This window comes from Cydia strobilella, chromosome 11 (genome assembly GCF_947568885.1).
Source record: "Cydia strobilella chromosome 11, ilCydStro3.1, whole genome shotgun sequence".
Taxonomy (NCBI): Eukaryota; Metazoa; Arthropoda; class Insecta; order Lepidoptera; family Tortricidae; genus Cydia; species Cydia strobilella.
Genome location: NC_086051.1, coordinates 8,898,269 through 8,924,816, shown reverse-complemented (window position 1 = coordinate 8,924,816; position 26,548 = coordinate 8,898,269). Strand labels below are relative to the sequence as shown.

The window sequence follows — 26,548 nt, the reverse complement described above, 5'->3', positions numbered from 1 at the left end:
CCGCACTCATAAATACCAAAAAGAAAAATTGTTTCGCAATTTTTCCATTAAATATTCCGACTGCTGACGTACATATCTATTATCCAAAATGTATAGAACTGTTTGAATAAGTGCATAGCGACACGGTTGCCATTCGTCTCGCTGCGGTTTAGAATCGGACAAAACTATATTGTGTGTCAGACACGAGTCGCGTTAGTCAGAATAATAAAATATTAGACCTAACCATTTTATTTCAAATTTACGTTTCTGAATGAACTTATCAATGTTCCAATGCATTACTACATTTATTACGGCACCTAATAGCTGAACGAACTGAATGACATCCGAACGGCTCCAATGAGGGCTAACGCGTATGAATTCGCCACTAGGGGCGCTAGTGTAGATGGTGGTCTTTTCCATAGTTCGAAATGTCAAATGTCACTTGTCACTTCAATGACTGACAGCTGTTCTTTAGTCTTTTGGACCACCATCAATAGAGGCGCCAACTGGTGAGCAAAAAAACGATAGCCCTCATTGCGAGCGAAGCTACAACGTGATCGACTGAAGTCGATGCCGCGTTGATAAATGTGGTGAGGCACTTTACCGACGGGAGCAAGAGTCTCAGCACGTGACGCCTGCGTTGGCTCTGGGCACGTGAAATGCGCTACGCTGCGACGCGGAATTAGCCGTTCGAACCCCATTCAAAGGAAAGTACATTTTCAATGAACTAATCATAATCAGATGAGGTATTTTATTTGTCCTATATTTTGTAAAAATTAATAATAATGGCTTTTGAATGGGTACCTAGTCAAAAAGAAGAAAAGTGCGTTTTATTAAAAAAATACTGAATAGTTCTCCCACCTTCATATTTTGTCCCTCTTATATTGTATTCTATTTCTTTCCGCAACTCCTCGCTATCTTAAAGAGCGTTTCAATTATGTAACTTCTGTGAGTTTGTCACACAATCTGCTTCTTTCTGTCCCATCCTCTTCTTCAAAATTTTACAACACTTCTTTCACCTTCCAAGCTGTTCGACTCTGGAACTCCTTACCTCTGGACATTAGACGCGCTCAATCTCTTGCTGTATTCAAAAAATTACTTAAAGAACATTATCTATCTCTCCCTTAATATCTATACCTAGTTATCCTTTATATTTGCGTTGCTGTTATATTTTTGGTTTGTTTTATATATATTTATGTATGTCTATTTTAATTTTCTTATTTGTGTATGTTTATTTACTGTAATTGTGTGTATGAAAGTAGACTTCGTTACGTTTTATGCAACACCTACTCTTTTGACTAAATGATTTGTTTCCGCTACCCAAAGGTTGTCTGGAAGAGATCGGTCTTCAGTGATAAGACCGCCTGTTGTCTACCTCTATCGGTTTACTAATGTATCGCCAAAAATCGTTTCCCAAAGTATTACTTCCCAAACTATTTTACGCAAATTATCATTTGGCAAAATTTCATTTCGCAAATTTTCATAATCCAACCTAACCTAACCCAACCTAGTACGCCATTTTCATTTCACAATATGGGGTTGGTAAATGAAATGGTTGCGAAGTAAAAAACTTGCTAAAATTTCATTTGGGAAATGAAACTGATGCCATAAGTTTGTTGGGAAGTGAAATTTGGCGAAAAATATTTTGGCTAAACGGCGGTATCCCACCTCTATCCTTATCAATTGTTTCTGTAAACTGTATCTTCTACTTAGGTGTGCTAATAAAGAGTATTCTATCTATATCTATCCCTCGGCGTAGCATGGCAGTATGTAGGGTTCCGTAGCCAAAATGGCAAAAACGGAACCCCTATATTATGCAAGGGAGAAAATGAAATAAAAGCTTTTATTCAGCCCATGATCAGTTTCGCATATTCAGTGAATATTATTATGTTATTACAATTAAACCTGATCACTTGTAATTAACTAGTTTTGATTAATGGTAGGCGCCAGAAAAAATCGTTACAACTGCCAACTTTGGTTTAGTGAGAACTCTTGATAGAGTGAGTGAGAAAGTGTAAAAATGATAAAGATCAAATACGTTTAGTGTAGCCTATCTCTAGACTCCAGTGCCCTGGGGCCCGTTTCTCTAAAGCTTATAACTTGTAATACAATCGGATGTCACTTTTTGACAGCTTTTGTTAGAAAGGGACTTCCACTTGTATTACAAGTTACCAGCTTTTGAGAAACGGGCCCCTGTTTATCAAAAACTTGTAGCTAGTAATACAAGTGGAAGTCCTTTCTAGCAAAAGCTGGCAAAAAGTGAGTCCGCTTGTATTACAAGCTACAAGCTTTTGATAAACAGAGCACAGGACCATTAGCGTGAAGTTACATTCGAAACGTCAGGAGGGCAATAAAATAAATATAAGTACCTATTTGCAATCAAGTCCTCTAAGATAAAACTAATTCAGATACGTGAACAAAGTAGAACGCAGTGTATAAATATGAAAAAAGCCTACGCATAGTAATGCCCAGATATACCTCAGAAAATGAAAATAAAAAGTTTAGGTTAGTTAAAAATATGTAAGCGGTCGAGAACATTTAGGAAAAAAATATTTTCGCAAGAAGGAAGCTTAACTAAGGTATGTTAATTTTTCGACATTGTAAAAAAAAGAGAATATGCCTTGTGTTCGAGATTATTCTTACAAATATTGCTCTTATAATAGTAGGATAGAATTCGTTACTTAAGTATGTTATTAATGTAGATTACATTTGTTATACGACGAGCTAATGAGATTCAGATCAATATTAATAATAATAGATAGATAGATATTAATAGATAGATATATATTTAATTTAATTATGATTATTATGAATGTTATATTATGTTATCAAGGTCTCACACACAGTGCATCCACGTCTGCATTAATACATACATTAGTTCAGAAGAATCCAGAAATGGTAATTTATTTGTAGATGTCATGATTACAACCGGATCTCAATATAGGTATAAAACATTGTAGTGATACGGTAACACATAATTGACACTTAATTATTAAGATTCAAGTTTACCTATAACAAGTTTTATACGTGACCTTTTATAGAGAAAATGGAAAATTTTTGACATTCTAATTATTATTCTAGTCTATATTATTTTGAATCTGACATATTAATTATTATTATTGTATTCATTATTTAAATTTATTGGATTTTGATTTTATTGTTAAAAGTTTTGTTTTTATTTTTAATGTATTTACTAACACATAGCTATAACGATGGTACTAACAATATTGTATGGAATTTTGAATGTTCTGAAATAAAGATATTTTATTATTTATTATTTGTATCTCCTTGGATATCACGGGCCTATAAATCCCGGTCTTTTGATAGGCTTGCGTGGGGATATAGATCCAACACGTAGAGGCCCCTTGGAGAGCTTTAATGTCATGTAGAACGCCTGCTGGAACCCGTTCACAGGCGCAACAATAGACACCCATGAACCGGTCGCAGCAGGCATTGGGACTATTGCAGAAAAAGTGAACAGTATACCGGTCTATGGATTGAAGTTTGGGTGGGCAATGAGACTGGGCTATTGTAAAGAACTCCGGACACCTGCCATAACAATGTTAATACACGTTATCGCGGCAGGTGGTGACTTGCCGCTGACTAGATGGGCCCCTGAAACTGCCGTCGTGATGACGACCAGGAGCAACACCGGTGTGAGCGGCTCAGGGGTGTCGAGAGGTGTGCGCCGCTTTCTACCCAGTGACTGTTAACAGCCACTGTGCCAACTCGCGTCTTATGCATCTTTCACTTCCACCCCTGGAGCATATAGCTCTTACGACTCCCCTCTGGACGGCCAATGAAGGCAAGCCAGAGCTGAGAGTCCTGCGGGTCCCCTTGGGGTCCACTCCGACCGACGAAGACACGCCGGAGACGGAGACCCTGACCGACTCTCTGGAGCACTCGGGTCCGTGGGGTCGTCACTCCCCAACAGCTCGCCACAAGCTGCCCTGCGGGTTTATTATTATTATTTATTATTATTATTATTATAGCTAAGTATACTTGAAACTTAACTTAGACTAGGTACCTCTAGTATACTAAGCGCCACCACTAATCCGGGGTTAACCAGGTGTCAAATTGTACTGGTAACCATTGTAACTTCAGGTGTAACCGGTTAACCCCGAGTTAGTGAATGGTGCAAGTGGCCTTAAATGTTTAACAGAATAGGTACGAGAATAATTAAAATATCTAGGTAGGTAATTAATTTCGATGTTACTTAAAAAGCATACTATTATTAGATTACAACTGTATCTACTATCTAGTTAACAATACTACTTATTACTCGTACTACCAAAAATATACTAATTTACCGATATTTAAAACGAAAATGCCTCTATCATCATCGCGAGATGGATTTAACAAAACCTTGTGTGTACTAGTAGGATTTATATTTATACACCTAATCTTTTCTTATTTAGAAGAAAATCGTGTTTACTAGTAGAATTTATATTTATACCGCCTAATCTTTTCTTATGTAGACGAAAATAATCAGTTAGTTTAATGAAATTGCAAGGATTTATCCATCCTTACAAATAATAGTTGGAGTTTTGGGTCATAAACACCTTGAAAACATATTCAAAGTTGTGTCTTCTATTATCAATGTAAGTACCTATATTTAATTACACTAGAACCTAATACCTATCTGGTAGTAACCTATTTTTTTTCTGGTTAGCCATTTCTTTGTATTTTCTTTTCTTTTCTTTATTGCGAAAAAAAAAACAGATACAAGCAAGATTACAGAATGGTACATATAGCCTACATCCTAATACAATTCCCACTAGGAGCTCTGATAGTAGTTTTAGGCCAGGATTACACTTGTAAGTTTTACTTACGTAAGTAGGGACACAGCTATACTACAGAATGAGATATGAATATCGTTATCTCATTCTAGCAAATAGCTTTGTCCCTACTTACGTAAGTAAAACTTACATGTGTAATCCTGGCCTTAGGACAGCATTGTAATCGGAACTAAATACACAGACTTATACTATACTTACACTGAAACTTAACAATAACTATATAAAAAAAACATTAACTGACATGTGAACACATGCATAGGTTTATCTTAATTAAAAAATACGGCTAATAGACACTACACAATATGTGACGTTTTCAACCAAAAGGTAACCACATTGTCGCTAGTCGATAAGGTTGATTTCAAATTGAAGCTATATGGAAATAGCGCCTTATTGACAACCGACAATAAGTACCCTTTTGGTTGAGAATGGCACATATACATATAGAAACTAAGCGGGTGAGTAAGGTTGCCACTTGCCAGGGAGCTGAATGAGGGTGCGGTGTTAGGGTCGGCAGGGCGCATGTAACTCCTCTGGAGTTGTAGGCGTACAGTCGAAGGCAAGGATATCGATCCAGACAAATGGCTCAAAAATATGTGAACACGACTTTATTGTCTAAGGTGTAAGAGCGTACACATATTTTAGAAACTGGGAATGTATATATATTTATGCCCTTGACTGTATGTAGTCTATGCTACGGAGACTGGTTAACATCAGGAGGGCCGTATGCTTATTTGCCACCTTTTTTTAATTAATTATTTATTACGAATACGAATTCATACTCGCAGGTGTTTTGGAACGATGCGTTCTGACTTATTTCGGGGGTCTATTATAAACCGTCAATATACCGTTGAATGAAGTTTGAACTTTTTTTGTCTTTTTCTTTTTGCTAATGACGTGAAAGGGACAGAGGGAATAGAATCCAAGTATTTCCAACTTGTATTAGGCCCCACTCGTCGAAATGACATTCGAATATAAAGGTTACTTGAATGTCATTTTGTCTCACTCAGTGAGAAAAATGCGATTTTGCTCACTCTTTTTGAGCAGCAAAGTACCCTTGTTCGTTCTGCTGAGGTGAAAAATGTTTTACAATGCATGTGCTCGAAAAGTGCCACGGAGCCATATCATGCGGAAAGTACTACTTTTCCGCACTAGTGCTTTTTGTTTTCAATGTTTTTTACAGTACATATGGTGCTACTTTCTCGCACTAGTGCGGAAAAGTGCGTAAAGATGATTTCCGTCTCGTATTCCTTTATACACTCGCTCGCTTTGCTCGCTCGTGAATAAAATTCCACTCGTCGGGAATCATACACTTTCCGTACTTGTTGCATAAATAGCTATTGTACGTTAGATAGAATGTGTAGGCGAAACATGAGATGTACATCGTGGTTATTAGGGACTGGGAATTATATTCACAATAGACAGCGTGTGATGGCGGAATCTCAGTTTTATTTCTTATAATAGTTGAAAGTTCACAAAAGTTCACAAAGGTTCATTGTACGCATGTATTAATTACCTACACGTATTTTTTTATTTTATATATTTTGCGTAGTGATATGCAGGTACATTTTTTTACCTATTACTGCCACACCATACAACAAGGCCTGTATGATAGGGTAATTTTCAGCAGCTATCGATAAATATATGATTTTAAAATTTGACTGTCCTTAAACCTATTAAACATAGTTATACATATAAAGTTTTCAGGGACAACTGGCTTATTTTTCATATTTTGTCATCAACGGAAGTAGTAAGCAGAATAAGGAGATGCGTAGGTGTAGGGTGAGTAGTAGGGAGCAGTGTACGCGCTGCTGTAGGCCGAGTAGACGGGAGCCGTGTACGCAGCCACGGGGGCAGTGTAAGCTGCCGCTACCGGGTACTCGTACACCAGGGGCTTAGCTGCGGCGAAAGCCAGGAGAGCGGCGAAAAGGACCTGAAAACACACATAAAACGACTGGGTAAATATCATTGTGTTTTAGCCCTCCGATTTTATTTATTTGTTTCGACCGTTTCATTATTTTTTTGTTGTCTGGTAGAAGTCCCGAACTTTTATTAAACACCCACAAATGTCTAAAAAGTTTTCAAAGTAATTATGTGTACTAAAAAAATATAAGCACGGTAACCATCTCCGAAGATCTAGTTTCTAAGATATAATTAATTGGTATCTCATAAGGTTATTTTTCAAATTTAATTTCAATCTCAATTTGACATCATAAAGATCAAATTATATAAAACTACTGAAATCTTAAAGAACTATATATGTTACTTTCTAGCTATTTTTTATTGCCGCTTCTATAACAAATTATAAAAACTTACGTATTTGAACATGTTGGTTGGTGTTGGCGGTGGGCTTGCAAGTGAACTGATAAAGGACAGGAGCTGAATCACAATGATGACTGCTCAGTGATGCGCTCTTTTATACGGGCTGATGCGCGGGTGCGTGCCGGAAAATTTAATGATTATCCTGCTCGGGGGTGTCGTTTCAAACGATTTTGCGCTTGCTTAGGCTGTGTAAATGTACCTACATCGAGGTTTAGGCGAAACTCTTTAACAGGTGACTAACATTATTTTAGCTTATAGGTTGACGTTTATAAACCAATAGCTACATTTTTTTCGGGTACATCTTTTATGCTTCCGACAATGTCATACCTAAAATAAAAATATATGCTTATTGGGAGGAACAACTTCATCTAGTTCACATTATTTTGGGAACAAATCATATCTTTATTTTCTATGTACATGACGTTTAAACTATTTGCCTATAATATTATTATTATTTGTATCTCCTTGGATATCACGGGCCTATAAATCCCGGTCTTTTGATAGGCTTGCGTGGGGATATAGATCCAACACGTAGAGGCCCCTTGGAGAGCTTTAATGTCATGTAGAACGCCTGCTGGAACCCGTTCACAGGCGCAACAATGGACACCCATGAACCGGTCGCAGCAGGCATTGGGACTATTGCAGAAAAAGTGAACAGTATACCGGTCTATGGATTGAAGTTTGGGTGGACAATGAGACTGGGCTATTGTAAAGAACTCCGGACACCTGCCATAACAATGTTAATACACGTTATCGAGGCAGGTGGTGACTTGCCGCTGACTAGATGGGCCCCTGAAACTGCCGTCGTGAAGACGACCAGGAGCAACACCGGTGTGAGCGGCTCAGGGGTGTCGAGAGGTGTGCGCCGCTTTCTACCCAGTGGCTGTTAGCAGCCACTGTGCCAACTCGCGTCTTATGCATCTTTCACTTCCACCCCTGGAGCATATAGCTCTTACGACTCCCCTCTGGACGGCCAATGAAGGCAAGCCAGAGCTGAGAGTCCTGCGGGTCCCCTTGGGGTCCACTCCGACCGACGAAGACACGCCGGAGACGGAGACCCTGACCGACTCTCTGGAGCACTCGGGTCCGTGGGGTCGTCACTCCCCAACAGCTCGCCACAAGCTGCCCTGCGGGCTTATTATTATTATTATTATTATTTGTTTATTTATTGTTGAGGCTAATTAAGGTACACATCTTAATTAGCCTCTACAAAGGCAAGCACAATATTGTAAAGTAATTTAAAAAGTTGAAACGCGAGTTGAAGTTGCGCTATGTTGTGAAATATCATTGTAAATGTCCCTAAATTGTCTAAAATAAAGGGATTAGGGATTAGGCTACGAGCTAGGATAGTGCACCTCTACCCTAACGCAGCGTACTAGGCGAACAACACCCGAACGCGAAGCGAAGCGATGCGGCGCTGGGTGAATCAATCCTTCGATATCTATATGTAGAAGTGTCAGTCCTACGTAGGCGATCTCGTTGCGAACGCGAACGCTGTGGGCCCGCCGAACGTCAACTTTTTTCACTCCACCAGCCTAAGTCGAAAAGTTCCCCTGGAGGCCTATAGTAACTTACATTTTGATAGTATACATGTATATGCTTTATTGTACATAGAAAAGGGAACACGGGAAACACAGTTAATTAAATACCTCCAACAAAGGCAAACTTACTATAGCTTGCTATAGCTTGCTATAGCTTGCTATAGCTTGCTTACTTATAGCTTGTACATGTATTGGCGCGAGGGAGACGCACGGGCGCATGATAAGATAACAGAATGACATCATTATATCATTTTGAAATCAAAATTTAAGTTTGAATTGGACTCCTGTTGTCTACTGGGAAGATTAACTAACAGGTAAACAAGTAACAATTAAAAGTTACTGGGTACTGGGTACTTATTTATTTATTAATTAAAGGTACTGGGAACTGAATTATCAAATACATATGTACATACATATGTAGGTTCACAATAACATTCAATGATATCGGTACACAACATTTGACTGATTTAAATTTGTCAATCGGGATAGCGGCTGGGCTGTGCCGCCAGCATGAAAGCCTGTGATTCCTCAGCAGAATGCCAGTGAGTGTTGTGACAGTGTAGTGGACATAGTGAGTTCGTGCTGTGTGTCGCTACAAGTGTTAGGTGACCCAAACCCAAACACACCACTATGCCCGCCCACAACGATAGCGCAAGACCTCCCCCAACGGGCTTTCTCGGCGCGCTCGCAGCGGGCGACGCGGCGCGCGGCAGTACGCAATACACGGTCGTCGTGAACGCTGCTCGCACTATTAGTGCTTGAGAAAGGAGACCTAGGCTCTCCGAAACATGTCGCGCAAGTGAGTCTAAAACGTGAAATTATTTAATGACAAATTTATCCCGCAAATAATTCAAATTCAGGTGATCATTTACGTGAATGTATTTATAAACTTTGCGTTGTTCATTTCATGTCGGCATGCTAAGAGTAGGTATTCATGTGGACAGTATTATCTGTATAAAGCAATTATTTATTATTATTTTTAAGAGGCTTCGTCATAACTAGATATTGAATATATAAAAGCATATTTATTTACATACAAGTGTGTTTAATGTGTTGTAAGACTTGTAAGTAGTTTTCCTGCAGGAAAAAAAATGCAGCAACTTTGGATACAAAATTAATTTCATTTTTGTGTGAGTTTTAGTAACACCCCTCCCCTACAAACCTTTTAACGATTTTATATAACTAAAAAAATTGTAAAAAAAAGTGTTTTCCTACCTAACTTAACCTAAACCATGCGAAATAAAATTAAGATTGTTCAAATACCTTATTTATACTGAAACAAGCTTTCAAACGATTAGTTTAAAAATAAATAAAAATGAAAACCTTGTGTTTAAATACTAAACAATTCAGTTCCAAGACAAAGCTTCCCAAAGTTTCGTTTATTTCGACCCTACTTCACATTAAATTGACGTGAGCTGCGAACGGTTATTGCAGACAGTAAATACATAACACATAATGTACGCCGTGATAATGGGAAGTGTCCGCTACAGCCGACAACATTATCCGAGGACTGTCTTCCCCGGCCATTGCGTAATACCTGTCGTTCCCCAAAAGAGTAACTGCGCAGCACGAATCTGGATAAGATATATGCTTCATTATAACACTTTAAACTCTCGCGTTTTGTACACATAATTAATATTATTACCGGGTCTATAACGCCTAACCTAGTTGAAACGTCGAAAAAAAGGTAAAATAATGAAATTTAATCGCGTTGGACCCGGTAATAACATTAATTATATGCTTCATTATCGAATTCTTGTGTGTACGGAACAATAAACTCCTTTGTCTTTTTAACTGACTTATAAAATTAGAAAAACAGCTAAGTATACTTAATTTTTTTTGCGTAAGTCCTATATTTACTTGACTGACCCAGGGGTCAGTCAAGAAAATCTCATCCCATCCCATCATCAGGATGATGGGATCTGATAAAAATCTAAGAAACTATTCATGTTCTATAAAGGATACCTATTGTAGATTAGGTTTTTTCTTGACTAAATAAAACAGGTTCTCGAATTTAAAGCATCATGTCCTGCAAAACCGGTCTGACATATTTTTCAATTTTTTTTCTTGCCTTTTGCGCTTCGTTTCAGAACCTGATTTTATGGTGTGTTTTTTCCTAGCTATTTTCCTAAATACAAGTTTAAACAACGCTATTATGGTTACGTCAAAGAACCTTTTTTTTGACAAAGGCATTAGTTACTTAGTCGATAATATGGTTGTAAACAAATACTCTGAAAATTTGGTTTATCTAGCAACGTTATCAGCACTCGTCACCAGCCCTCCTATGCAACACTCCGTAAGCATGTAGACAGGTACCTGCTATTATTGGACCGCCCTTTCAAATACACGAACATGTAATCGATTAACAAACCTTTTGTTCCACGCCGTACTTAGTCGGCTTTAGTACTAGTACAGCTTTTACTTTAGAACAACTGACAAAATATAATGGTTTTGCTTAATTCGACGTTTTACCTACATAATTCCATAGGCTTTTATTATTAAAATAAAAAAGCCTCGAAATTGTCTACCGGTATAATGCATTTCATAATTACGAACTTCCTAGATATAAAACATTACGGAACTTCAACGCTATTTTATTAGGGTTCCGTACCCAAAGGGTAAAACGGGACCCTATTACTAAGACTCCACTGTACGTCTGTCTGTCTGTCTGTCTGTTACCAGGCTGTATCTCATGAACCGTGGTAGCTAGACAGTTGAAATTGTCACAGATGATGTATTTCTGTTGATTGCCGCTGTAACAACAAATACTAAAAAGTACGGAACCCGCGGTGGGCCAGTCCGACTCGCACATGTCCGGTTTCCCTAAAAAGAGATGGAACGACATGGCAACAACCACACATAGGTAAATTTCGGGTAAAAGCAAAAAACATATTACGATACGGTCTTATATTTCTGAATAATTATTGTTAGGTCAGGCAACACATGCTCAAAAAAAGTTATAACCGAAAAATGGGACCTTCAAACCCCCCCCACCCCCCCCCCCACCCCTCACCCCCAGCTCAAAGGCTACGGCCGGGGACTTTTGATATTCACCTAACTAGTCCAAACAACGACGTTCCGGAGTCAAAAATTGTGTTTCAAGCATTTCCCTTTATACCTTATTGTTGCTTGGCCCATGTAGGTACCTGCCGCTGTGTGTACCTACAGCTATTTTAGAAAAGTATAACAATACAAAATAATTGATTGAGCGAAGCGTTAGCGTAGGTCTAAGTTTTGACTCGGCGAATCTACTTTCGTATGTCCGGATGTTCTCCTTTACAGGTCGCAATTCTCAACCGATTCTCGGAAATTTTGTGACCATATTCTATGACTAAATAAATAAAAAATGTTTATCCGGTTTTTGGTTTTTTTTAACAGTCCGGCAGTCGTGATAGCTTTTACCTAAACAAATAGTCGTATCGATATCATAAGAGTAGGTATTTTTCTTTTTGAGACATGTTTACAGTGCTTAACAAAAAATGCAGAAATTTTGTATCGCTGGTTCAGGCGGTATTAAGATACTTATCAGAAATCAAAAATCATCGCATTTATTCGTGATAAACTATAACATACAAAAGTATAAAAGCAACAAAGAAATATAAACATATTTATAACAAATAAATAGTTTACCACGAAAAGGTCCACGAAATTTAGGTTTTTACTCGAGAATAAGTAGCCAAATTTCGACACCTAAGCTAAGTGTTATCATGGCGCAGTTTGCAAACCGCCGTTTTAAAACAAGGAGGTCCCTGGTTATCGAACCAGGGACCTACAGGGAATACAAAAAACTATATTTCAGCATACATTACTGAGGATCGCCTCAGTAATGTATGCTGAAATATAGCTTTTTGTATTTTTTTTTTAAATAAATTTCGTATTATTTCGTATTGTGTTTCTTCAGACCGCAAAGCGCGGGTTAAGCGTATTCGTTTTATTTAACTTGCCCTAAAATTTTTTTTTTTGTCAATTTAGTTTTTCTAAATTATTCTAAACGGCGGAGCCATACATTTACTTAGTTTTATAAGCTATTCTCGCGAGGTCTACAGCTCACAGAGCCACTAGTAGTTAAAGAACGGTCGAGTGTTACACTTAAGGTAAAAGTATTTACATGAAAGGTATCCAGATGTGATACAGAATATTAGATTCTCATCACGCCCCGGCCAATGCCAGAGACTTCGCCGCTTGCGCCATGTGTAGTTTGGTTGATATAAATACCCGGCGATGCCCATCTTATAGTATCAGTTCTTTGCTTTATCATCAACAAGCAAGCCAAATTTAAACCAAACCTATAAAATGATGAAGCTTGTGAGTACATACATTTAAAATCGTGTGCTTTCACCCTGGTAAAATTCTAATCAGATATGAATTTCTTTCGTTACAGATCGTAATCATCTCTGCCTTGATCGCCATTGCCGCGGCTAAGCCAACCGTGTTTGCGGCGCCCCTGGTGGCAGCCGCTCCCGCCCCTGTGGTCACGGCCTCCAGCTCGCAGTACTACCACCGCATCCACAACGGGCTGGCCACGTACGTGGCCGCGCCGGCCGCATACGTCGCATCCGCGCCCTACGTTGCGGCCTCGGCTCCGTACGTCGCGGCCCCTTACGTCGCAGGCCCTTACTCCGCTCCCATCGTTGCCTACTAAATGAAACTTAGCCATCAGCACACCATGACTCATTTGTGATATTTGAATTAAATTATATTTCGTTGGTAAAACTTGCCTTATTAATGACTAAAAAAATATATCAACGTACGACGAACCCTTCTTAACCTTATTGAATTTACTAGCAACAATGGCTTATCCTTTGTCTATTGTTAAGCACGTGCCACAACCTGGAAAAAAGGGTCGTGTAATTCTGAAAGGTCTGTAAAAAAGTAATCTAATCTTTTGTCATTTCAACTGTGGTAGCTTAGCTACACTACCACCAGCCCTTTTCAATCTTACTTCCTTAAAATAATCAATTCAGTGTTGAAAAGCGTGAAAATGCTGAAAAGTATGAAGCTCACTCACCTTTTTACAAATGTCCGTCGCTTGACCCTAATTCTTTCAGTCGTTCAAATACATTTTGTTTTTAGCTATCAGCGTTAGACAGACGAACGATGCTACAAATGTCGTGCTGACTAATATTGAAAGTCTGTTTTTGTGTAAGAAATATTCTAAAAACAGTCAATTATCTACCTTGCTGCAACATAGTAAGATACATAATATACTAAATTGTCAAATGTAGTTACGGCAGATATGCTTAGCGATGTTGCATTGGATATGCCGGATGGCCGGCTTCTCAATGCAAATTAGAGTTACGCAATGGTTTTCCACATTGTCAATGTCAACGTTTATTAATCCTAGTCTAAGTTTTTGGGGTTCCGTGCCCAAAGGGTAAAAACGGGACCCTATTACTAAGACTCCTCTGTCCATCTGTCTGTCTGTCTGTCACCAGGCTGTATCTCATGAACCGTGATAGTTAGACAGTTGAAATTGTCACAAATGATTTATTTATGGTGCCGCTATAACAACAAATACTAAAAACAGAATAAAATTAATATTTAAGTGGGGCTCCCATACAACAATCGTGATTTTTTTGCCGGTTTTTGCGTAATGGTACGGAACCCTTCGTGCGCGAGTCCGACTCGCACTATTGGCCGGTTTTTATAGTTATTTATTAAAAGCCAGATAATTAATACCTTTCACACATTCGGATTCAGATCGCACCAGCGTTACTGCTGCAGTATTGCTGTAGACTACACTACTGAAGGAGATGTCAATTATCCGGACATCGGCACTGATTTTTCACATTTGCTCCAGCAATGCAGTCGGCAGCAATGTTGCACCGCAATACTGGAGCAGCATTGCTGCAGTAAACGTGATATTTAATATAAAATTATAAATAATCCTTTTCAAGTTTTCTGCAGTATTAATGCAGTCTGCATGGCACTATTGCTTTGCAGCATTACTGCTGGAGTCAAAGTCACTGTTGATACCTGGATGAATAATATTATTGGGCACCACAATACTGCAGCAGTAATGCTGGTATAAAAAATCTATTTTTTTGGACATTACTCATTGTCTAACCTTCTTAAATCATGCATAAAATACAGTCGATATGTTACAAAGTTTTTAAGATAATAGTTACTTACCTACTTATACATATATGCGCGTCACAATCACAACCTGGGCTTTTTATATTTTAATTATACTTAATTGTATTGGTGCCTGTATGAAATAAACAGCAAAACAACTGCTTTGAGATTAAATGAAGCAAGGCGTTTCAACGAGTTAAGGTGAAGACCTACTGGACTCGAAAAGTACGGTTTGCTATTAAACACATTTAGGAACTAGGTAAAATATTTTTTCATTGTAAACAAATTAGTTCTATTGTTTATGTTAACTTGTTAGTATTGATTAGCAAAAGATTAATTAGATTTTTTAAACCTTATTTTATTGAGGGTCTGAGGGATTTTTTGGAATAGCTCATACCTAATTATAATGCAGAAAACAGGTTAAATGTTTTAATGGTCATTTTAATACCATTGCCATTTTCTAGGTAGAAATTAAAACAAAACTATCTTCAAAAGCATTAAAAACATGAATAAACTTCGACTCACACAAGTTACAATGTTACAAGTTTCTGAAGTAAATACATTAATCATTATATGCTTATAGATAAAACATAACTTAAATTCTGTAGTATGCGTTGAGTACAGTCGACATCAGATACATCGAAGTGGCTTAGGTACTCTTAAGTATCTGAACACGCCTCTATTTTTGTATAATGAAGCACCTTAAACGCTCCAATATACCTACCTGCTGGCGACTGTACAAGTGTACAGCGAGCTGCAAAATTGTATGGACACATTGTGAATGGAATCTATTCATTAAGTGGCCATCCACTTTTCCAGCTCCCTGTACATGTACCTGCAGTCAACATTTCTTTTCAGGGCTGCACCCTGCGCACCCTGCACAGAAGTTTACATGATGTTTATAATATGACTTTTTCTGCAACTGCTGGTACAAAAAAAAACTGCATTATAATAAAAATTACAAATTTCACAGACAGTCTTAGCTTAATCTACATTCTAATAGATTGTTAGCTAAGAAGTATTAGCTTATTTTTAATTACATCAAAAATGCGAAACTCCTGTGAAAGCGATCATTATTATTATTTCAGTGGTCATGGAGGTTTATTCCGATATGATCCCCTAAATTAATCTCTTTTTAATCATTTTTCGGTGGACATGCCTTTGACATATGTGTTATCCATAGTTCGTGCAATGAATAAATAATATGGGAATATATTTTAAGTATCGAAACAAAGGGTAGGTACCTACCTATTAAACAGTATACATTTATTCATATATAAGGTACAAAAACATATCAAAAACAATAAATAAAAACAACTTAAAATTACAATCACACACAATCTCAAAATCACAATCCTAAAATACTTACAGACTATTCAAAAATAAAACTACACTAAACTAACCTAAATCTAAAAAGGCCCCTGCGGCAAGGTCCCGAAGATGCTGGTTGCGTTACCCCGCTGAACTGACAGACTGATGCGTTGAGCGAGGTAAATGCCGGCCCCAGTTGCGTCCCTTGCGTCGTCTTTGAAAGGTTTCCAAAGAGACAGCGCCAGGGCCCCACGGACCCAGGGTCTAGACGCCGAAAGGAACAAAGACCGCAGTATTTCCCCCCCTTCGCATTTTCGGCCGCCTCACAGAGGTACCTACCTTCTGAGGTGTTTCCCCTGCGCTATGACATGGGGTTCTTCAAGAAGCAGGTATTTAGGGTACTCAAAGGTGGGCAACGCATAAGTGGCTCCTCTGGTGTTGCTTATGTCCATGGGCGGCGATGACTGCTTCCCATCAGGCGGCTCGTCTGCTCGTTTGCTTCCTATTACATAAAAAAAATAAGAGGTTGTGGAGATGTGACGGGGCCAGCGTGTCTACGCAGGTCGCATCCCACACTAGCACTCGCCCCATACTCCACCCTTGACACCAAGACCGGTCACTAAACTTAATGTTAAGGACTCTCTCTAAATTATTTTTTAATTAAATCATCTACTCGCGATAAAAGATCTTGATTCTTCCACAAAGGGCAACATCGGAGCATGTATGTTAACTTTGGAATGAAGAGACAAAATTTAATAATAGAGAGTGCATAATGGGGACTAATTTCGAGTAAACGATTAGAATGATCCTGGAAGTTTGATACAGAATTTTGAATGTAATCAGGAAAACTGTCCTCGAATATTGGGGATCCTAGAAGGCAGAGGATGTTAGGACACCTGATACGAAACGACATCTTTTTCCTAAACATTCTGGAAGGCAAAATTGAAAAGACGAGAGGCAGTGGAAAGCCTAGAATCACTTATCTCAGCCAAGTGAAAGAGAATGCATCGTACGAGCAAGTCAAAAGACTAGCTCAGGAAAGAAAGGATTGGCAATTACTCCACCGACAAGAGGCGACTTCGGGCGACAATGAATGATTTGAGAAAAACCGGCTATGTGCGAGTCGGTCTCGCACTCGAAGGGTTCCGTACATCAAATATTTTTTACTTAGTATTTTTTCTTGAAATAGATTCACGCTTCACATTTTATATTTTGTTTATATAGGTTTTGTGCTAATTGTGCTACAGAGCTATCTTCTGTTTTATTATGTACTTAGTATTGTAAAGTCCCTAGTTTATAAATTATACGATGTAATTATCATTAAATAACAAAACACGTTAATACGTAGTAGTTAGTAATTTTTTTAATAAACATTTTGAGACTACATCAAAAACTTACTATTCAATCAAATAGATATTACTAAAACTATCTGTCCTATTTTAAAATAAAATTAAAGTTTATGTCCGGCACGTTAGCTCACACATTTCCTCTAAAAAAAGTACAGCAAAATGTACAGTGTGGTCCCTAAAGCCGACTTGCTATTAATGAATATTACTTAATACGATGTAATGGTAGCGTTATGGCATGTTACAACTAGCAAAACGCAATATAAGGTACCTGGGAAGTACTTTCCACGTTGGCCACCGTTTATTATTATTCCTTCGTCGTAATTTCAATACGATTTTCGTATAGCCACCAAGGACCTGTCCTTACCCATTGAACCATTAGGTATTCCGCGGCACCCGCAACGTTGCCTCACCACAATGCAAAATTTGTTACACCTATATAAAAGCATGGGCTCCATTTTCTAACGCCCCATTATTATATCAAAAGTGGTGACAGACGGATGTTCGATAAAATGCTAATAACGGTAAATTTTGTGAATACATAAAGTTTTAACCATTTTTTTTTATATATAAAAAAATAATCATCGTGGTTTTTACAGGTGTTACTACTTTCCACAACATGCGGATATGTGTATAGTTCCGGAGTGGCGGTAGGACCTGCCTTAGCTCCCGTTGGGCCACCTGTGGTGACCGCAGCGAGCTCTCAGTACTTTGAGAGAACATTCAACAGATTGGTGGCAGCACCCGCAGTGCCCGTGGTTCCTGTAGCTCCTGCAGTTCCTGCTCCACCAGTGATAGTGCAACCTGTTCCTAGAGTAGTTCCAGTGCCTGTGCAACCACAACCACATTTACCAGTTGAACCAAATGTAGCAATCGCCATAGCGACGGCCCAAGCCGCACCTGTCGCGACCATCCTTCTACCACCCTATCCATTCGGACCACCGCCAGCAATAAATTTTATCCCATCGTCTCCACCAATTGTTGTACCTGATGAAGACTCAAGGACCGAACCAACAACTACGAAACAGGTCAACACTAAAGCGACTGTACGAGAGCTTGAACCAACTACCCCTTTACCCTCGAATTCCGATAACAACTTTATTCAAGCTCTGCCTTCGAACCAGAACAATCAGAATGTAGGTTTCAGACAGTATGCGCCACCACAGTTTCAAAAATTGCCTTTAGAACCTCACAACAAACCACAGAAATTAAAAACGTCAGTAGAGGTAGAGCCAGTTCCTTTGACTTATATTGCACCGCCACCTTTGAATCAGCTGCCATTCCAACAAATCCGACACGTTCATACCTTTGTGCCTGCGAAAACAAAGATAATAATTAGACCCGTATCTGCGCCACTGAGAATCCATGGTCGACCCGTCCGGATAGTTATGTACAGAAAGCCAGCCCGTTACACGAAACAAAGATACCAAAATGCTTTGAGGAGGCCCAAATCGAGAGACATAGAACCAACGACCTTTAGTCCCTTAGCAAAACCTAATACTAAACCGCCAAGACAGTAAGATGTTTTTAAGGTTAATAATAAGTTACACCTGTTATATAAATTGCACTTTGTACATATGTTTGAGGATGAGGAATTAATATTAATTTATATTTTTTTACAATATATGTTTTATTTATTTTGTTACTAATACCAATACAAATTAATATTTAACTAACTTAGCGGTTTCACTCACGTAAGTGAAACCGCTAAGTTAGTTAAGTTAATATATGTCTCACGATAGTTTAAATTCGATTAAATTAATATTTGTTTAAATTATTTTGTTAATATACTTTACATAAATGTTTTTCAAAACATTTTGATATGCTTAATGTTAAGTGATACAAAACCCATGCGTACTCATAGGCCTGGAAGCCAATTCAAACTTAGAGTTTGACATAAAAGTGATATCTGATTATGTCATTTTGTTCTCATTCGCTAGTGCCAATACATATGAAGGTAATACGGACAGGTACTCGAGCGAAATACACGCGCAGATGATAACTGAATGACATTTCTAGATATCATTTTGATGTCAAAGTGTTGTTCGCATTGGCCTCCTGATACCAATCTAATAATCTTAGATTGTCAGACGTAAATCTCGTATATCTAAAACGCATCTAACGAGGTATATTAACGCTGGACGGGCGCTAGTTAATACTCGTAGCCGGATTTATGAGTAGTTACCACTCAATTCTCTTTTACAAATTGATTCTTAATTATAATATTCTTATATAGACGTACAGCTCATATAAGTATGTTAAAATAAGTTCCTTAATTTGTCATACGTACAGAAAACTAAGTACCTACCTAACTAAAATGTAAATAATCAATGCGTATAAATTGTTTACTCCTTAGTAATACTTAACGTACTGTAATTTTACCAACTTTAGACATCGTCACTCTGATAATAACGTCGTTGTTGCCGCCGCTGTATCTGTCAATTTCGTTGATAAAATGGGTGACTTTCGCCACCGCATTACTACCGCCGCCACCGCGCATTATGACTGTTCATTTCGTAACAGTAATGCAGTTGACATCCGAACGTCACCTTTATAATAATTTTGAAAGACAGCACTTCCACAAAAATGTACCTAATCAAGAGTCGTGGCAACGACCTCCACCTCATGAATTAACTTCATCTGGGTTTAAAAAAAAACAAATTTATAATGGCATAGGATTAAGTACTAACATAATGCAAAGTCATAATTATTTTTTTACTATGAAACAAAGCTTCTGTTTTTACGGGAAAGGGTGAATTTTTAGAGATGTAAAGGTTAGTAACCTTTTCAAAAGCAACAAAATACATGCCCGTTTTTGGTAAATCATAAAGCTTTTAAGCGCTTTATAACGCGTAGGGTAGAGCATGCATGGAGTAAGGTATTTCCTAACTAAATAAGTAAGTATTGGGAACATAGTATTCGCAAGTCTACGATACACTAGGATCTGAATACAAACAGTTAAGTACATCTTGAATAGTCTAGAATCTAGATTTATCATCCAAAACGTCGATGTATAATGTCGAAATCGATGTAAGTATAATTAATGGGCGAAACGTCGATGTACTAAACCAGTGTTTTTCAAACTTTACGGTGCCACGGCCCTTTAAGATCATTAAAATTCTTTCGCGACCCCAACACTGTTTCAAAAAACCATGTTTAAAAAATCTGGAACGCACCTTTCTATCATTCAATCACTTACATAACATACATATGCGTTTTGGTACGCATACGCAAGCTACTTTTATAGGAAGGTAGCTTTCTGTTTCACATACTACCAATTTTATTACTGGCTTCAAGATTTTAAAAGGAGGAGGTTCTCAATTCAGTTGTGTTTTTTTAATTTAAAATTTTGTTATTTTATAACCGTAATTTTTTGACCGGTTTTGAAGTTTTTTTTTATTGAAAGGCTAGCTATAATGTAATCCGGCAGATTATACGATCTGACTGCGACATATACATATAGATAGGTTCCATTTTGATAATGGGATCCATGAGGAATCGAAGGAACTCCTCGAATCTTAAAGGCATAGGTACACATAGTGAGTTTTGTATTTTTATCAACAAATCAAGCACTCGCATTAAAAAAAGTGACATTTGATGAAGCGGAACTGTTGCTGATGAATCCGAACGGAAATCTTCAACGACGCATAGTTCACGTTTGGCGATTTGTTCTCTTCGCTATGTTTGTTAAGCAAGTTAGATTTTATTAGATTAGTTTTAGCCCAGAAGAAAATAAAAACTAGAAAAAATTACCAAGACTATTTTAAATACGATTTTTTAATAGGTACGTTAAGGTGGCTGATCTCAACTCGACTGAGAAAAATACTTTTGGAACTTGCAGGAAGGAACGGATACTGAAATTGAAGTTTGTATCCATCTCGATTGGTGCGTTCTGGGTTTAAAAAATGGTTGAATATCTTAATCTAGCAAAATAAGCCCGTAAAATGTTGATATCATTCGCTAAAAAAAAAATGAATTCGTAAAATGATTTAATGTTAGTATGTCTCACAACAGTTTAAATTCGATCATTCGCTACTTCTTATTTATGCGAGCTGACATTTTCAACAAAATCAAACAAGCACTTTCTGAATACAGACACTGAATACAATTAAATAAATTCAGTTTAGGTGCCTACCTAAAAAAATATTTGTTGTAAGTACATTTACATCCTTTAAATTTTAAAGGATTTACAAAAATCTAATGTCTCGAAGCTGAATTTCGCGACCCCCTTGGATAAGTGCCCAATAATTAATACCCACAGTTTGAAAAACACTGTATTAAATGCCATTCATAAAATATGTACGAACTTAAGCGTAGGTAATTATTAGTTTTAAGTTAATTGATTCCATTGTACGTGCAAGTCCAATTTGCACAGTTTTTTTGCAATCCACCCATTTGTGAGGCACACTGCTGAGATAAGGTATCATTTACCCTTCTCTACGTTCATCCTCGTTCCCTCTGATCCGGTTTTAACACCTTTTCTATCCCAAAATAATAAATTAACAAACGCATATCGGACGTAAACGTACCAAATGTAAAAGGAAATACTTGTGAAGTAGGCACCATAGTGTACAAAAACGGCCACGTGCGTGTCAAACCGCGCATAATGGAGGGTTCTGATCTTCACATGATACAAAAATGCCCTACAAGCAAAAGGGAGTATCTTTGAAAACTTATGGCGTTTTAATTGTTTTTTTTTTAAGTCATTGCTCAACCGATAATGTTCCAAATAGTTTTCGTAGAAACTAATGATCAAGTTTTCGTTTCCTACAATTTTTTTTCAAAATTTCAGCGGCAAAGCCTTAGGGGGCTTTGTTCGCTGTCATAATTTTTAGAATGTATATACTTTGTGTTAATAAAAGTGTGAAAAAAAAAAAATTTGTACGCCCGGTTCAAAAATTACTGGAGGGGGGCACATTTATTTAGCCTTTCGAAGCTATTATTTTCAAATTGAAGCACCTAATCAACAAACTAAATAGCGGCTCACAAAAAACACCTATGTGGAAGATTTTACAAGAACAATTTTGGATACGGAATCCTAAAAACGAAGATCAATAGACTGTTTCAAATCTAAAAAATTCGACTCTTAATGGCTGAAAACCGAAGTCATATTAACAACAACGTATCTATGTAATTAAAAACAAATTTTAGAATACGTATGTATGACTGCAATTCCGTGCGTTAGTCATGAAATTTTATTTAAGAAATAAAATTTGTATGCACTGCCTATGATCGTTTTTCTTTCCATATTAGTGCAGAGAAAACGAATTAGAATTACAAACGCCGAACGATGTGCAGATATGTAAAACAGCCTTACTCAACAAACAAATCAGATGTATATCAAAAATATATTATATACTCGCACCTACCAACCAAATAACATGAGTTCGACAACAACGTAAGATAAAAAAAACCGGCCAAGTGCGATTCGGACTCGCGTTCCAAGGGTTCCGTAGATTACACAATTTAAACAATGTATTTTTTATGTGAAACGTGAGTGAAATGTCTTGAAAAACTCGTAGGATCGGATCAAAAACTAAATAATTAAGTACGACTCACGCTTGACTGCACATTTCTAATAGGCTTTCCTGTAATCTATAGGTACTTAAAGAACTATTTTGTTTTTTTTTTTTAATTTAGACCCAGGAGTTTCGGAGATAAAGGGGGGAATGGTCATTCTTTGTCTATTTTCTTGAATTACTTCTACTGTTTATCCTAAAATTATAAAAACAATATATTTGAGATTCTCACAATGAGCTCTTTCATTTGATATGTAACACGATGTAGTTTGAAAGACTTTATTTTTTAATTTTCTTATTTACCCCTAATAAAAGTGGCCCCCCATGTTTAAAATTCATTTGTTTACGTTACATGTCCGTCTTTCGGTCACAAACTTACATATGTATACCAAATTTCAACTTAATTTATCAAGTAGTTTTGGAGAAAATAGGCTGTGACAGACGGACAGACATACAGACGCACGAGTGATCCTATAAGGGTTCCGTTGTTTCATTTTGAGGTACGGAACCCTAAGAACAAAAAATCATGAGTTCTGTAATTACCTACAAATGAATACCTTCAAGGACGTTTGAAACGTTTCAATCGTCCCCAAGTACGTTGTTTCAACCATCCCCACGTCACTGCATCTTCAAGTACTTCAAGGACCAATATTCTTTACAAACAACACTCCATCGCTGTTTAATGGCATTTAAAATATTCCATAATTCCCAATTTCCCATCCAAAATACCAAAATAATTCAAGTATAAAATACATAAGTAAAAAAATTAAACGAAAAAGTATGCGAGCACAGGTCCTTCACACCGCGAAATTTTTTAACGGCTCCTCAAGACTACTGCGTGCCTCGCGCGCTCGAGCGCTATTGATCCAGGATTTGAATGACTGACCGCTTAGCCTGAATATTGCGTCACATGCATAGGTATTGTAATTTTCTAGAAATTTGACTTGTTTCAATTATAACGTGTTTCAATTTTCCCCGTCCTACTAGCGTTGAAAAAACCGGGAAAATTACGTAAAAAAATTTTCTCGGCTCGTTTTTTTTTTCAAGTTTCTTTCGAAAAAAACAATGCAAATTTCAGTTACAATGCTTCCGAAAAAAGAATAATGCTCAAAAAAAACCAAGTTTTTTTCAAAACTTCTGTATTTTTCAATATACTTAATTATTAGGAATTTAAACAGGTAGGTTAAGGTTGCATGTCTAATGGAACGTGTTTGTTTATGGCATTGACACTGTCATCACTCATCAGTGGCATTGTGTGTGAGTGTGACGTATTTAATTTTTCTGAATAGAACTGAAAAAAAACCGAGAAGAACGAAATTTTGTAAAATTCCCGAAAATAACATTTGATTTACGTCGTCCTACCATAATTGCTATAATAGAAAAAGTACTTACCTAGTGATTTGCACGTGGTCGCGTTATTACTGACAAGACGATAACTACAATATATTCTACTATACATTTCAGGGTTATCTCCTAAACCCAGAAGTTGACACTGACTTAGTGATCCATATACTAGTTAGGTTGTCCAGCTTTTGTGTCGTAACTGACGTGGCCCCGTTGCGTGCCCGGAGTCTAATTGCACCACCGCCGTGACGAAACGCAGCGCAAGGTGAATCTTGCAGGCTACCGTATAAAAGCTATTGTCACCGACTTGGGCACATCACATTCGCATCTTCTGTCCGCCACACAGAAACAAACAACAAGCAAAATGTTCAAAATTGTAAGTGCGGAAATTTAGCAGCTCCCTAAAATCCTTTTTCTTACTAATTATTTCTGATAGTTTCGTGGTTTTCAATTGTTTAATTGCCTAAATATTTGTTTAAGTACTACTTATTCATTGCATCGTGATTAACTAAATTAATCTACTCACCAAAATTTTTTTTAAACGTGCTGCAATTAGAAAAAAAAACATGTAATAAGTTTATTTATATTATATGACAATCCGATTATATTTAAATTTCAGGTGTTCCTTGCCACCTTCGCTCTGGCTGCTGCCAAGCCCAGCATCGCTCCCGCCGCACTCGTGGCTCCAGCAGTATCAGCACCCCTAGTGGCCGCGCCTGCGCCCTTCGTCACAGCGACCAGCTCCCAGTACGTCTCAAGGAATTACAATGGACTGGTTGCTGCTGCCCCTGTTGTCGCTGCTCCCGCTCCTTTAGTCGCTGCGCCCGCTCCTTTAGTCGCCGCTCCCGCTCCATATGCAGCTGCCCGCTTCGTAGCTCCCGCTGCGCCCGCTCCTTTAGTCGCCGCTCCCGCTCCATATGCAGCTGCCCGCTTCGTAGCTCCCGCTGCGCCGGTGGTTGCCGCTCCTGCCTCATACCTCGCTCCGTCAGCCAGGATCGTAGCCCCCGCCGTCGCACCAGCCCCCGTCTTGCCCGCGTTCGCTCGCTACGCTGCGCCTTACGCTGCACCGTACTACGCCCCTTCGGCTCCTTACTTTGCCTTTTAAATAAAAAGAAGACTGACCATTTTTACCAAATAAAATTGTATATAACATAACTTTTACGTATTAATTTTAAAGTCCTCCAAATATCCTTCAAAGGATCGATCTTTATCAAAATAGTAACCAAGTGACTAGCCAAATCGACTGGGTTATAACTTATAACGAGCATTGTTCTCACATACACAATCAATTTAATTAATATATGACTAAAATAACCCCTCAGGCGGCAAGTTACCAAGAATGGGACGCTCTATAAACAAGAATCCAAACAAAGTGATTACGTATGCACTTTAATGGAAAATTAATTTGGCTAGGCTCATACGTACAGAGGTGCCTTGTTCCTACCAATCGCTTTACGTGGACAAAATTCAAGGAAGTTGGCGATTAGTCCTTGGCAATTAAGTAGGTACCAACGTGTAGGCACCAACAACAAACCTCGTTACGCATTGGACCTTTCGAAGCCTTAGCGAAACAATGGAAACAATTAAAATTTGACTGACCTATTTATGTACGCGCTGTCGGCGTTGTGGCTACTAAGAAGAAAACAAAAATATTGTCATAGTAAGAATAAGAATAAGAATAAATTTATTATCAATGAAATATATAACAGAGAATGTCAGGGGTCTCCGCACTAGGCTACGCCTGTATCGCGGGGAACCAGGTACAATTAAAATTATTAATAGTTAAAATATAGAGTACTACACAACAAAGTAGGTATTGAAAAACAAACTTAAATGAAGTACTTGAAAGTACGAAAAAAGAAAAAAAAAAAATACAATATTGAAAACTAAACTAAAATATTTTAGTTATAATATGTTCTGTCTCGGCATAAGAAAGTGAATGTAAAAATTTAAATAAGAGTATCTTAGCTTCTACAATGGTGCAGTCTTTAAGGTTACAATGTTTAAGCAAAGCGTTGTAAGTGGTCACTCGGATTCTTTCCCCGAAACGTTTCCCAAAGGCGGAACGGACTTCTGGAATTGGTAAGTTAAAGGTGCGTTTTTTGATTAGAGAACTATAGCAAGGCAACAATTTTGAGAATGTATGTGTGTGTAAAGAGATTTTCATTAAAAATAACTGACGTACGGTCAAGACCTTTGCTTCCGCATAGAGATCTATGGATGGAAATCGAAAGGGTTTTTTAAGCATCACTTTTAAAACAGAGCGTTGAGCCCTTTCAATTTCCAGCATAGAGGTCTTAGCCGCACTTCCCCAA

General features: G+C 37.8%; 2 protein-coding genes across 2 annotated transcripts; both read left to right on the top strand.

The window, feature by feature from the left end:
* Positions 1 to 12,843: 12,843 nt before the first annotated feature.
* On the top strand, positions 12,844 to 13,343 carry LOC134745491 (cuticle protein 16.5-like). The gene is made up of 2 exons (XM_063679535.1): positions 12,844 to 12,943; positions 13,020 to 13,343. The coding sequence occupies exons 1-2, from the start codon at positions 12,932 to 12,934 to the stop codon at positions 13,278 to 13,280; spliced, it is 273 nt and encodes a 90-aa protein (XP_063535605.1). The 5' UTR covers positions 12,844 to 12,931; the 3' UTR covers positions 13,281 to 13,343.
* Positions 13,344 to 17,662: 4,319 nt separating this feature from the next.
* LOC134745490 (uncharacterized) lies at positions 17,663 to 18,981 on the top strand. The gene is made up of 2 exons (XM_063679534.1): positions 17,663 to 17,894; positions 17,970 to 18,981. The coding sequence occupies exons 1-2, from the start codon at positions 17,871 to 17,873 to the stop codon at positions 18,888 to 18,890; spliced, it is 945 nt and encodes a 314-aa protein (XP_063535604.1). The 5' UTR covers positions 17,663 to 17,870; the 3' UTR covers positions 18,891 to 18,981.
* Positions 18,982 to 26,548: the final 7,567 nt, after the last annotated feature.

What these genes read in the sequence shown, in the direction of transcription:
- LOC134745490 (XM_063679534.1), top strand. Translation starts at nt 17,871, where the DNA reads ATGTTCGATAAAATGCTAATAACG. An exon ending in TCGATAAAATGCTAATAACG is followed by an intron (nt 17,895 to 17,969) that starts GTAAATTTTGTG and finishes TGGTTTTTACAG; the next exon opens with GTGTTACTACTTTCCACAAC.